Source organism: Ranitomeya imitator, chromosome 9 (genome assembly GCF_032444005.1).
Source record: "Ranitomeya imitator isolate aRanImi1 chromosome 9, aRanImi1.pri, whole genome shotgun sequence".
In the NCBI taxonomy this organism is placed as follows: domain Eukaryota; kingdom Metazoa; phylum Chordata; class Amphibia; order Anura; family Dendrobatidae; genus Ranitomeya; species Ranitomeya imitator.
In genome coordinates this window covers 9760142-9773762 of record NC_091290.1, presented here as the reverse complement: position 1 = coordinate 9773762, position 13621 = coordinate 9760142, and the positions used below count along the sequence as shown (strand labels likewise).

Sequence of the window (13621 nt, the reverse complement as noted above, 5' to 3'; positions counted from 1 at the left end):
AGCATGATTGCAGAGGGAGCGCTGACCGGTGGAGCGAGGTGATGGAAAAACAACCTAAACACGGTCAGGACCATAATGTGATAAATAAGGGTTGGGTCAGACAAAATTGGGGATAGCTGGGCCAAAATCCAGGGGGTGATTGGATGGAAATCACACCTATCCCTTGGCATCAGTGACTCGGCGCAGCACTCAGCCCCATCATATCGCCCCTATGTCAGCGTCATGCCCTCCTGCGTTGGGTCCACACTAATGCCTGACTTGCCCTATTGTACGCTGACAGCCGGGAAACTCATGATTTACATACAGCAGAGCAGCGGTTAACAAGATTTTGGGACAATTATTGCAAGAACTAACGGGTGCACAGAATGTTGGTCACTGGGGGCTAGTGATGTTGGGGGGTTTCTTCTCCAGCTGTTGAGGTTTCCAGCCCTGTTCATTGATTCGCTCAGCAGGGAATGTTACATTGTATCCTTCTGGAATTATCATGTAATTAAAGTGATTACATTCTCTGTACATCGATGACGTAACAAAACGGACTAGATTCTTTTGGAGAGTTTGTCCTAGACGAAGGCGAATGTATAAGGAATCGGTTACATTCATCTGATCCCAAAGCCAAACTATTCGCTTCCATAACTGCAGAATCTCAGAATTTTGCAATTACTTGCACTGATTTTATCACCGACGCCATTGAGACATATTTGACCAAATCACGATGATAGATCTTCATTTAGCAAGACTTTCATAAGTGATTCCCCATTCCGGACGCTGCTCACCAGAGGCTGGATTCGCCATGTCGCCTGTTAGGATAAAATATATATAAAGTCCTTACAGTGAATTAAAAAGTGTAAATTATAAAAACAAACACAAAACCCAACAAATATGATTTATAATATAGGACTGATAGAACTCCTTGTCAGTCATTGAGGATCTGTCCCACAGCTATAGGGAATCGGTAATGTCCTATTTAATTCAATTGTACACAAATACACTAGTAATATTTCAAAAAGTGATAAAACCCTAGAAAGATGCACCTACAAGACTAGCTCACAACATACACTTATACGTATGCTCACAACATACATATGCTCAGAACATGAAAACATACACTTATACGTATGCTCACAACTTGCACTTATACGTATGCTCACAACATGCATGCATACGTATGCTCACAACATGCATGCATACGTATGCTCACAACATGCAAACATACGCTTATACGTATGCTCACAACATACATACATATGCTCACAACATGCAAACATACTCTTATACGTATGCTCACAACATGCACTTATACGTATGCTCACAACAGGCATAGATGCACTCATATTTATACACTCATTATGCATAGATGCTATTATAGGAATGCTCAAAATGTACATGCATACGTGTACTCATGTGTATGCTCACAGCAGCCATAGATGCACTCATACATATGCTAATTTCTTGCATGGTTCCCCTTTAGGTTGTGCTGTCAAAAGCCATAGATGCACTCACAGATATATGCATACATTTCCTCATACATGTCCTCACATGTTTGCTCAGCACATGTATGGATTTAGACATACGTATGCTTACAACACACGAGACGCACTCATACGCATGATCACAACACACACACACAAATACATGGCTCCAGATGAGGCCAGCGGCAGGCTGCACCTGGAAACCTGGAAATAGGCCGTATGAGGTCTGCATGCAATGCTCATGCCTAGGCGGTTACACACATTAATTAATTGTTACAGCATGCACAGTTACACTGCATAGTATATATGTCTGTGTATGACAATTCCCTGTCCCTCCAGGCTCACGCACGATATTACCCTGGAGGAGTTTGAAGACGAAGATTTATCAGAGATTACAGAGATCACCGATGAATGTGGAATCAGTTTGCACTGTAATGAGAGCCGGCGCTGCAAGGTGAGTGACCGCAAAGATGGATCCAGTATAGATCTACAGACCTGCGCGCCCCCTCATAGGCTGAGCTGCCGTCTGATACTCGGACTCTCAATATTAACTAGAAAGTTTCCATTTGTTCACAGCAAGCTGAGGAATGGTCAAGAATCAGCATCGCGAGTGCATAAGAAAGTTGTCGGTGTTTGACTTCAAAAACTTTTTATTCCATTACTGATTTTTAATAATTATTACATGGCTGCTAAATGTACTGTAGAGGGGTTGTCTGTGAAATTCAAGAACCAATGTTTTCAGAGGTTGTTCCACTTTGACTAATAGAACGGGCCCCAAGCTGAGGACCTTTAAGGAGTGATTTAAAATAGTCCCTTTAATGGAAAGTAGAAATCAGGGATAAATAAGACTTTAAAGTGCAGACCTCCAAGTGCAGACCTCCAAGTGCAGACCTCCAAGTGCTGGTCTCCAAGTGCCGGTCTCCAAGTGCAGACCTCCAAGTGCCGGTCTCCAAGTGCAGACCTCCAAGTGCCGGTCTCCAAGTGCAGACCTCCAAGTGCAGACCTCCAAGTGCCGGTCTCCAAGTGCAGACCTCCAAGTGCAGGCCTCCAAGTGCAGGCCTCCAAGTGCAGATCCCCGTGCTTTGGCTGGGGCGCAGACCATGCAGTGCCCTGACACCAGCCCTATAAAGTGCTGAAACCCTAAAAAGATGGTGTGAAAAATTGGCTCCAGGGTCATGAAAAGAGTGCAGAGGAGAAAGCAAATCCTACGCTCTTCTGTCCGAGATAGCAGAACTCTGTTCCCTAGTGGGGGTCCAGTCTGATTCTCCCTACATGCCCCTTTTTCGTCTGTGTACTTACCTGGCTATAGAGTTTGTTATACCACTATGGATGAGGAATATCCGGTGACCGGCGGGCTGAGCAATGATCTCTCACATTTTCATTTAAAGGGATATTCCCATTTTCTGTACTTACGGCTCTTCCGACGGATGTGAATCTCACCAATGGGACTAATATCTATTTAGAGAGGTTTATTAGTCCTGTGTTCGAACCGAGTGCCAACATTTCTGGATTTTCAATTTTAAGAAAAAAGGAGCTGCATTTTTATTTCCTTATCCCTTTAAAGCTGACATGAGATAGAAATGATCTGTGTACATCAGACAAACTTTCCACCCGAGGCTCTGCCAGCTCTGGCTTAGGGATTTGTCCAATTGTTTTGGTGCCTTCCCTGAACTTCATTACATATGCCATCCATATGGTTGTGCCGGGAGCCCAGCAGATGTCACAGGATGTTCTGCGCTGATTGTGTCGCTGCCAGGAGACGTCGGCTCAGCCAAGAGGAGGCTAATGGTGCAGCAGATGGGCGATGACCATGCTTAGCGTCAGCATAGCTCTGGGGGGTTCAGTGGTCGTCCCCCTGATATCTGGCTGGCCCAGTCATTGTTAGTGACGTTGCATCACTTTCTGCTTTTTCTTTTTTCCAATTTCTAATCATTTTCAAGACCTCAGCTTGCTGTAAGTGACTGTTAGCTCTCCTGTTTTCATGTACAGGGTTACTGCCTTAAAAGTGCCGGCATGAGCGTTCTCATTCACTGACAGCAAACAAATATTGAAAACTAAAAAAAAATGATTCCACAAAGTTGTATAAAAGTTTTATAACTTTTATATTGTGATAGACCCCTTAACACTTGGGCGATTTTTCTTTTTTTTTTTTTTTTGCATTTTTGCACTTTTTTTTTATTCTTGTTGACATAGCCATATAAGAGCTTGCTTGTTTCTTGTTTCGTTTTTTTGCCGGACGAGTTTGTTTTGAACGACATAATTCATTTTACCATACAATTTACTGAAAACCAAAGAAAATTTTCAAGCAAGATGAAGTGGTGGAAAGAAGAAAGAAAAAAAAATAGCAATCCTGCCACAATTTTTGGGTTTTGTTTTTAGGACCTTCATTGTGAGGACAGCTACTCCCATGACGAGCCTTCATAGATTTTTGTTTTTTTAAATCAAGTGGTGAAAGAAACGAAAAAAGTTTAGATTTTTCCATCGATGGAGGTGGCGTGGCTTATTGTGTGTGTGGTGAGCTGATGGTTTTATTGAGGAATATTTTGATGGCTTTTAATTTCCTTTTGTTAGGGAAATGTGTCGCCCGAGCACTTCGCGATTCAATTTTCTTCCTTTTTCTGGTGTTTACGGGTTCATTAATCTTATATTTTCACAAACGCGGTGACACCAAATATGTTTATTTTTTCATTTTCTTTATTTTTAATGGGGGTACCTGGGGGTGACTTGAAACTTTATTTTAATTTTTTTACATTTAAAAAAGTTTGTTTTTTTTCTTCATTCTCTCAGGAAACTTGAACCGGCGATTATCCGATTGCTTATACTATATACCAAAATACCAATTTATTGCCGTATTTAGCGAAATTCTCAATCGCCTTTTAAGCTTGGTGCGTCGCTGAGCTTCATAGGAGTACCAAAATGGCAGTGATGCCTTCAGCAGACCCCCAGCTACAATGGCAGCCCATCGGCACACAACAATCGAATCACAGGGAACCAATGGAAGCCGGTGTGAATGAGCATCCGCGCGCGTTACATACCCATGGGGCATTAAGGTGTTAAAGGGCTTGTCTACTGCCTGGCTAACCCCTTCTTAAAAGCAATAGAGACCAATAGAAAATAAAACCAAACCATTGTACTCCCCTCCCTCTCTGGCACCTTTCCAGCGATGTGTCTATGGGCTCTCGCTGATGGGCCGCACGGTTCTCGCTTCCCTCAGATGCAAACAGCAGCGCTCGTGTGTGGCATAACAATGTCATGAGCGTGCCGGTAGAGCCGGCGCCAACAATGCCGGAAAAGTGCCGAAGTGCAAGAGGTTTCTAGGGAAGCTATTGCATTTAAGAAAGTGTTCTCCAAAAACATGGACCCCCCTTTAATAACTATACAAATTAAGTTAGAAAACTTTTTTACAACTTTGTGTTATGATTTTCTTTTCTATTTTTCTTTCTTTTTTTTTTTTTTACCATTTTCAATATTTGCTGTCAGTGAATGAGAACACTGAAGCCTTACATTCAGAGTCTGCAATTGTGTACATGTCAAGCATTCATCTCAGCCAAGGAATACATACTGTATATTTCCAGACTCCTGGTGCCTAAAAACATAGTAGTAATAAAAAGTCTGTATTAATAAAGAACTAGATAGGTAATAGATCATAGGTAGATCATAGATCAGTAGATAATCAATAGATAGATAATAGATGAATAGATACAGTACCTTGCGAAAGTATTCGGCCCCCTGGAACTTTTCAACCTTTTCCCACATACCATGCTTCAAACATAAAGATACCAAATGTAAATTTTTGGTGAAGAATCAACAACAAGTGGAACACAATTGTGAAGTTGAACGAAATGTATTGGTTATTTTAAATTTTTGTGGAAATTCAAAAACTGAAAAGTGGGGCGTGTAATATTATTCAGCCCCTTCACTTTCAGTGCAGAAGTTCATTGTGGATCTCTGAATGATCCAATGTTGTCCTAAATGCCTAATGGTGATAAATATAATCCACCTGTGTGTAATCAAGTCTCCGTATAAATGCACCTGTTCTGTGATAGTCTCAGGGTTCTGTGTGAAGCACCGAGAGCATCATGAAGACCAAGGAACACAACAGGCAGGTCCGTGATACTGTTGTGGAGAAGTTTAAAGCCGGATTTGGAAAAATGATTTCCAAAACTTTAAACATCCCAAGCAGCACTGTGCAAGCGATCATATTGAAATGAAAGGAGTATCACACCACTGCAAATCTACCAAGACCCGGCCGTCCCTCTAAACTTTCATCTCAAACAAGGAGAAGACTGATCAGAGATGCAGCCAAGAGGCCCATGATCACTCTGGATGAACTGCAGAGATCTACAGCTGAGGCGGCACAGTCTGTCCATAGGACAACAATCAGTCGTACACTGCACAGATCTGGCCTTTATGGAACAGTGGGAAGAAGAAAGCCATTTCTCAAAGATATCCATAAAAATTGTTGTTTAAAGTTTGCAACAAGCCACCTGGGAGACACAAAACATGTGGAGGAAGGCGCTCTGGTCAGATGAAACCAAAATCGAACTTTTTGGTAACAATGCCAAACAATATGTTCGGCGTAAAGGCAACACAGCTCATCACCCTGAACACACCATCCCCACTGTCAAACGTGGTGGCAGCATCATGGTTTGGGCCTGCTTTTCTTCAGCAGGGACAGGGAAGATGGTTAAAATTGATGGGAAGATGGATGGAGCCAAATACAGGACCATTCTTGAAGAAAACCTGTTGGAGTCTGCAAAAGACCTGAGACTGGGACGGAGATTTGTCTTCCAACAAGACAATGATCCCAAACATAAAGCAAAATCTACAATGGAATGGTTCACAAATAAACGTATCCAAGTGTTAGAATGGCCAAGTCAGAGTCCAGACCTCAATCCAACCGAGAATCTGTGGAAAGAGCTGAAAACTGCTGTTCACAAACGATCTCCATCAAACCTCACTGAGCTCGAGCTGTTTGCCAAGGAAGAATGGGCGAGAATTTCAGTCTCTCGATGTACGAAACTGATAGAGACAAACCCCAAGAGACTTGTAATCGCAGCAAAAGGTGGTGCAACAAAGTATTAAGTTACAGGGGCCGAATAATATTGCACGCCCCACTTTTCAGGTTTTGAATTTCCACAAAAATGTAAAATAACCAATAAATTTCGTTCAACTTCACAATTGTGTTTCACTTGTTGTTGATTCTTCACCAAAAATTGACATTTGGTATCTTTATGTTTGAAGCATGATATGTGGGAAAAGGTTGGAAAGTTCCAGGGGGCCAAATACTTTCGCAAGGCACTGTAGATAGATAATAGATAGATAATAGATAGATAATCACATGTAATGCGCCATGGAATAAATGGCACTATAATAATAAATAATAATAATAGATAGTCTGGTTAGATCTTTTTGAGATCCATCATTGGAAGACTAATTGACACCTAACTTTCCCAGATGCTGCTGAAACTGAGAAACTTCTGAATGTGTTTATTTGTTACTTTGTATCACTGTATAACACTCGCCCCATAATGTTTATTGCTTTGTATTTGGGCACGATACGTGTCTGGCTGTAGCGGGTCTGGACAGGTGTCCATGTTTCCGGTCCCTGCAGGGATGGTGCCGCGTTTCAGCATCTTATCCCCCTCCTTCATCATCCATCTGCTGCTCTCTGTGTTGTCTGCTAATTACTATTCTTCCCGAGTGGCCGCCGTCCTGTGACGTTTCTGCCCATCAGGCTCGTCAGTGACTTTCCTCCACCAGTTGCTTATCAGTCGTCGTCCTGCTTTTCCGTTCCATGAGTTCCATGATTTGCTTTCTTACAGTGACACATGGGGGCTTCTTAACCTTGTCCCTCTGTGTCCCCCCAGGCAGTCTCTCTGTTCACCCCTCACCCTCCCAGCAGGTGATGTCACTCTGTCCCTCTCCTCCCTCCCCCTGGTCCCATGACTCTGTCTCCTGATCCCCCAGAGCCGCCTGCGTGCTGAGCCGGGTGCTGCCCCAGGAGGGGGGGGAGCAGCCAGTCGGATCCAGGCGGAGATGCTTCAGCTGGACCTGATAGATGCTGGCCAACTCCCCGAAGAAGACATCTTGCCTCCCGTGGACCCCCGGTCAATTCTTCCAGCAACTATGGACACCTACAGACCTAAGAGGCCTACAACGCTCAACCTGTTCCCGCAGGCGCCACGCACACAGGTACGGCACAAGGCGTAGCACATGCACCGACGTTTTGGGGTCCGACAGGTTGTGTTATATGCACATATGCAAATAATAGAATAATTGTCCAGATGCCTCCAAGGTGTGTCACATCCACTGCAATAAATGGAGCCATGATGAATGTATTACCCGAATACGAGAGTGGGGGTCCCCTGTGTGAATGGAGCAGTAGTGAGCATGTGCGACCACTGCTCCAGTCACCATCTATAGGAGGTGGTCGCACACGCTCACAACCCTCCATTCACTGTCTATAGGAGGTGGTCGCACACGCTCCCTACCCCTCCATTCACCGTTTATATGAGGTGGTCGCACACGCTCACTACCGCTCCATTCATCGTCTATAGGAGGTGGTCGCACATGCTCACTACCGCTCCGTTCACCGTCTATAGGAGGTGGTCGCACACGCTCACTACCGCTCCATTCACCATCTATAGGAGGTGGTCGCACACGCTCACTACCGCTCCATTCACCGTCTATAGGAGGTGGTCGCACATGCTCACTACCGCTCCATTCACCGTCTATAGGAGGTGGTCGCACATGCTCACTACCGCTCCATTCACCATCTATAGGAGGTGGTCGCACATGCTCACTACCGCTCCATTCACCGTCTATAGGAGGTGGTCGCACACGCTCACTACCGCTCCATTCACCTTCTATATGAGGTGGTCGCACACGCTCACTACCGCTCCATTCACCGTCTATAGGAGGTGGTCGCACATGCTCACTACCGCTCCATTCACCGTCTATAGGAGGTGGTCGCACATGCTCACTACCGCTCCATTCACCGTCTATAGGAGGTGGTCGCACACTCACTACCGCTCCATTCACCGTCTATAGGAGGTGGTTGCACACGCTCACTACCGCTCCATTCACCGTCTATAGGAGGTGGTCGCCCGCGCTCGCTACCGCTTTATTCACTGTCCATAGGAGGTGGTCGCACACGCTCACTACCGCTCCATTCACCTTCTATAGGAGGTGGTCGCACGCGCTTACTACCGCTCCATTCACCGTCTATATGAGGTGGTCGCACGCGCTCACTTCCGCTCCATTCACCGTCTATAGGAGGTGGTCGCACGCGCTCACTACCGCTCCATTCACCGTCTATATGAAGTGGTCGCACGCGCTCACTACCGCTCCATTCACCGTCTATAGGAGGTGGTCGCACACGCTCACTACCGCTCCATTCACCGTCTATAGGAGGTGGTCGCACGCGCTCACTACCGCTCCATTCACCGTCTATATGAAGTGGTCGCACGCGCTCACTACCGCTCCATTCACCTTCTATATGAGGTGGTCGCACGCGCTCACTACCGCTCCATTCACTGTCTATAGGAGGTGGTCGCACACGCTCACTACCGCTCCATTCACCGTCTATATGAAGTGGTCGCACGCGCTCACTACCGCTCCATTCACCGTCTATAGGAGGTGGTCGCACGCGCTCACTACCGCTCCATTCACCGTCTATATGAAGTGGTCGCACGCGCTCACTACCGCTCCATTCACCGTCTATAGGAGGTGGTCGCACACGCTCACTACCGCTCCATTCACCGTCTATAGGAGGTGGTCGCACACGCTCACTACCGCTCCATTCACCGTCTATAGGAGGTGGTCGCACACGCTCACTACCGCTCCATTCACCGTCTATAGGAGGTGGTCGCACACGCTCACTACCGCTCCATTCACCGTCTATAAGAGGTGGTCGCACGCGCTCACTACCGCTCCATTCACCGTCTATATGAAGTGGTCGCACGCGCTCACTACCGCTCCATTCACCGTCTATAGGAGGTGGTCGCACACGCTCACTACCGCTCCATTCACTGTCTATAGGAGGTGGTCGCACGCGCTCACTACCGCTCCATTCACCTTCTATAGGAGGTGGTCGCACGCGCTTACTACCGCTCCATTCACCGTCTATATGAGGTGGTCGCACGCGCTCACTTCCGCTCCATTCACCGTCTATAGGAGGTGGTCGCACGCGCTCACTACCGCTCCATTCACCGTCTATATGAAGTGGTCGCACGCGCTCACTACCGCTCCATTCACCGTCTATAGGAGGTGGTCGCACACGCTCACTACCGCTCCATTCACCGTCTATAGGAGGTGGTCGCACGCGCTCACTACCGCTCCATTCACCGTCTATATGAAGTGGTCGCACGCGCTCACTACCGCTCCATTCACCTTCTATATGAGGTGGTCGCACGCGCTCACTACCGCTCCATTCACTGTCTATAGGAGGTGGTCGCACACGCTCACTACCGCTCCATTCACCGTCTATATGAAGTGGTCGCACGCGCTCACTACCGCTCCATTCACCGTCTATATGAAGTGGTCGCACGCGCTCACTACCGCTCCATTCACCGTCTATAGGAGGTGGTCGCACACGCTCACTACCGCTCCATTCACCGTCTATAGGAGGTGGTCGCACACGCTCACTACCGCTCCATTCACCGTCTATAGGAGGTGGTCGCACACGCTCACTACCGCTCCATTCACCGTCTATAGGAGGTGGTCGCACACGCTCACTACCGCTCCATTCACCGTCTATAAGAGGTGGTCGCACGCGCTCACTACCGCTCCATTCACCGTCTATATGAAGTGGTCGCACGCGCTCACTACCGCTCCATTCACCGTCTATAGGAGGTGGTCGCACACGCTCACTACCGCTCCATTCACCATCTATAGGAGGTGGTCGCACACACTCACTAATGAAAAAAAGGTGCCATGGCTGTCAGGAACGATCATGCCGAAATGTGGGCAAGTATGAGGCTGTGTGCACACGCTGCGGATTTTGCTGCGGATCCGCAGCGGATTTGGCCGCTGCGGATCCGCAGCAGTTTTCCCAAAGTTTACAGTGCAATGTAAACCTATGGGGGAAAAAAACCCGCTGTGCACATGCTGCGGAAAAAGCCGCGCGGAAACGCTGCGGATTATTTTCCGCAGCATGTCAATTGTTTGTGCGGATTCTGCAGCGGGTTTCAACCAGCACCAATAGGAAAGTGCTGGTGAAAACCCACAGAAGAAACCGCAAGAAAATCCGCAGTGAAAACCGCAGTGGTTTTGCACTGCGGATTTTCCAAATCCGCCGTGGAAAAATCCGCAGGAAAATCCGCAGCGTGGGCACATACCCTCAAGGTCCCCTGTCTGATATGGATGGTTGGGCGTGGGTGACCTTTGGGGTGTGCACTGGCCACCACTGAAGAGGGTGGTGATGGTGCCCATAGATGTATGATGGATCCCGTGACGTTCCTTAGTTTATGGAGTTAGCAGTGATATTCGGCCGACTATCTGGCAGTATTATCTGGCGCATCAATGAATCACTCCGGCACCACATGGTACGACATAGGCGGTGTCTATACGGCCCACCGGGCTCTTTGCTGGCCCTGAAGCTGAGTGACGGCCATGTCCGTGCTCATTAGTAGACAGTCGGCCGGGGATGAAGGGTGACGTCTCGGAATACGGGAATACCCTGTGACCGCGGCACGGAGTAATCTCTGCTAATAGGAACGTGTAATCCTCGAGGGGCGGCTAATGGGATGAGGACAGGCTCATGGCTTTACCCCCCCCATGTCGGCCTGTGACTATCAGTCACTCAGAGTCCTCATCTATATTCTCGCCCTCGTTCTCCGCTTTCTCGCTCTGCCCCATTAGCATTCGTTGCCATAGTTACAGTAACTTGTAACGGCTCCGGACTGTGAGTCATCCGAGATCCCACTGCCTGACACCGGCCCCCCATCAGTCGCGTCACCGGACGCATCGCGACCCGTGTCGCCCATGCCACGTACTGACTGATGTCTCCGGAGCGGGGCACCGAGGGCCACAGGTCCCATAATGGATCAGGAATAGGTGTGTGAATGCGGCATGGTCACTCTCTTCATAGATTTCCTAGCCTGGCTGATAACTGAGAGCAATAGATTGCCTACAAAAGGCAGAGTAAGGGCTTACACTTATGACCCTATAAGAGGGCTGAATCATGGGGTGGGGACCCATAAATGCCGTCCGTCATGGCTTATTCTTTATTTAATAAATTAATAGATCACATGAAAATAATGAACTTTGTAATGTGTCTTATGGCAGAGATCTGCTCCGTTCTCCTCCAGCATCGAGCGATCACGTGTAAAGTGTCTTCAGTCAAAGCAGACGTCCCCATTACTGAGATAGGAGGCGACAGCCGGCGCTCAGAGGGAGGAGCTAGAGGCAGAAGCATCAAAGAGGAGGAGCTAGAGGCAGATAGTCATAGGGGAGGAGCTAGAGGCAGATACAGTCATAGGGGAGGAGCTAGAGGCAGAAGCATCATAGAGGAGGAGCTAGAGGCAGATAGTTATAGGGGAGGGGCTCGAGGCAGACACAGAGGGGAGGAGCTAGAGGCAGATACAGTCATAGGGGAGGAGCTAGAGGAAGATTCAGACAGGGGAGGAGCTAGAGGCAGATACAGTCATGGGGAGGAGCTAGAGGCAGAAGCATCAGAGGGGAGGAGCTAGAGGCAGATACAGACACAGAGGGGAGGAGCTAGAGGCAGACACAGAGGGGAGGAGCTAGAGGCAGATACAGATGGGAGGAGCTAGAGGCAGTTGCAGACATAGAGGGGAGGAGCTAAAGGCAGATACAGAGGAGAGGAGCTAAAGACCGGTACAGATGGGAGGAGCTAGAGGCAGATACAGACACAGAGGAAATGAGCTAGAGGCTTATACAGACATAGAGGGGAGGAGCTAGAGGCAGAATCATCAGAGGGGAGGAGCTAGGCAGATACAGCCATAGAGGGGAGGAGCTAGAGGCAGATACAGCCACAGAGGGGAGGAGCTAGAGGCAGATACAGCCACAGAGGGGAGGAGCTAGAGGCAGATACAGACACAGGAGAGGAGCTAGAGGCAGATACAGCCATAGAGGAGAGGAGCTAGAGGCTGATACAGCCATAGAAGGGAGGAGCTAGAGGCAAATACAGAGGGGAGGAGCTAGAGGCAGAATCATCAGAGGGGAGGAGCTAGAGGCAGATACAGCCACAGAGGGGAGGAGCTAGAGGCAGATACAGCCATAGAGGGGAGGAGCTAGAGGCTCATACAGACACAGAGGGGAGGAGCTAGAGGCAGATACAGCCACAGAGGGGAGGAGCTAGAGGCAGATACAGACACAGGAGAGGAGCTAGAGGCAGATACAGCCATAGAGGAGAGGAGCTAGAGGCTGATACAGCCATAGAAGGGAGGAGCTAGAGGCTGATACAGTCATAGGGGAGGAGGTAGAGGCTGATACAGACATAGAGGGGAGGAGCTAGAGGCAGAATCATCATAGAGGGGAGGAGCTATAGGCAGATACAGACACAGGGGAGGAGCTATAGGCAGATACAGACACAGGGAAGGAGCTAGAGGCAGATACAGACACAGAGGGGAGGAGCTAGAGGCAGATACATCATAGAGGGAAGGAGCTAGAGGCAGATACAGACATAGAGGGAAGGAGCTAGAGGCAGATACAGAGTGGAGGAGCTAGAGACAGATACATCATAGAGGGAAGGAGCTAGAGGCAGATACAGACATAGAGGGAAGGAGCTAGAGGCAGATACAGATGGGAGGAGCTAAAGGCAGATACAGACGGGAGGAGCTAAAGACAGATACAGACACAGGAAAGGAGCTAGAGGCTGATACAGTCATAGGGGAGGAGCTAGAGGCTGATACGGACATAAAGGGGGAGGAGCTACAGGCAGCTGCAGACAGAAGGGAGGAGCTAGAGGCAGATACAGACATAGAGGGGAGGAGCTAAAGGCAGATGCAGGTATAGAGGGGAGGAGCTAGAGGCAGATACAGACAGAGGGGGAGGAGCTAGAGGCAGATACAGGCATAGAGGGGGAGGAGCTAGAGGCAGATACAGACATAGAGGGGGAGGAGCTAGAGGAAGATTCAGGCATAGAGGGGGAGGAGCTAGAGACAGATATAGACACAGAGGGAAGG

General features: G+C 48.2%; 1 protein-coding gene across 4 annotated transcripts in view; it reads left to right on the top strand.

Annotated features, from left to right (window-relative positions):
- MAPK8IP1 (mitogen-activated protein kinase 8 interacting protein 1) overlaps positions 1-13621 on the top strand; it is a 67378-nt gene that overhangs the window by 38515 nt on the left and 15242 nt on the right. For all 4 annotated transcript variants that reach the window (XM_069740256.1, XM_069740255.1, XM_069740258.1 and 1 more), the window contains 2 exons: positions 1809-1923; positions 7440-7664. In XM_069740256.1, coding sequence (XP_069596357.1) covers positions 1809-1923; positions 7440-7664 — 340 coding nt within the window. The remainder of the gene's footprint in view (positions 1-1808; positions 1924-7439; positions 7665-13621) is intronic.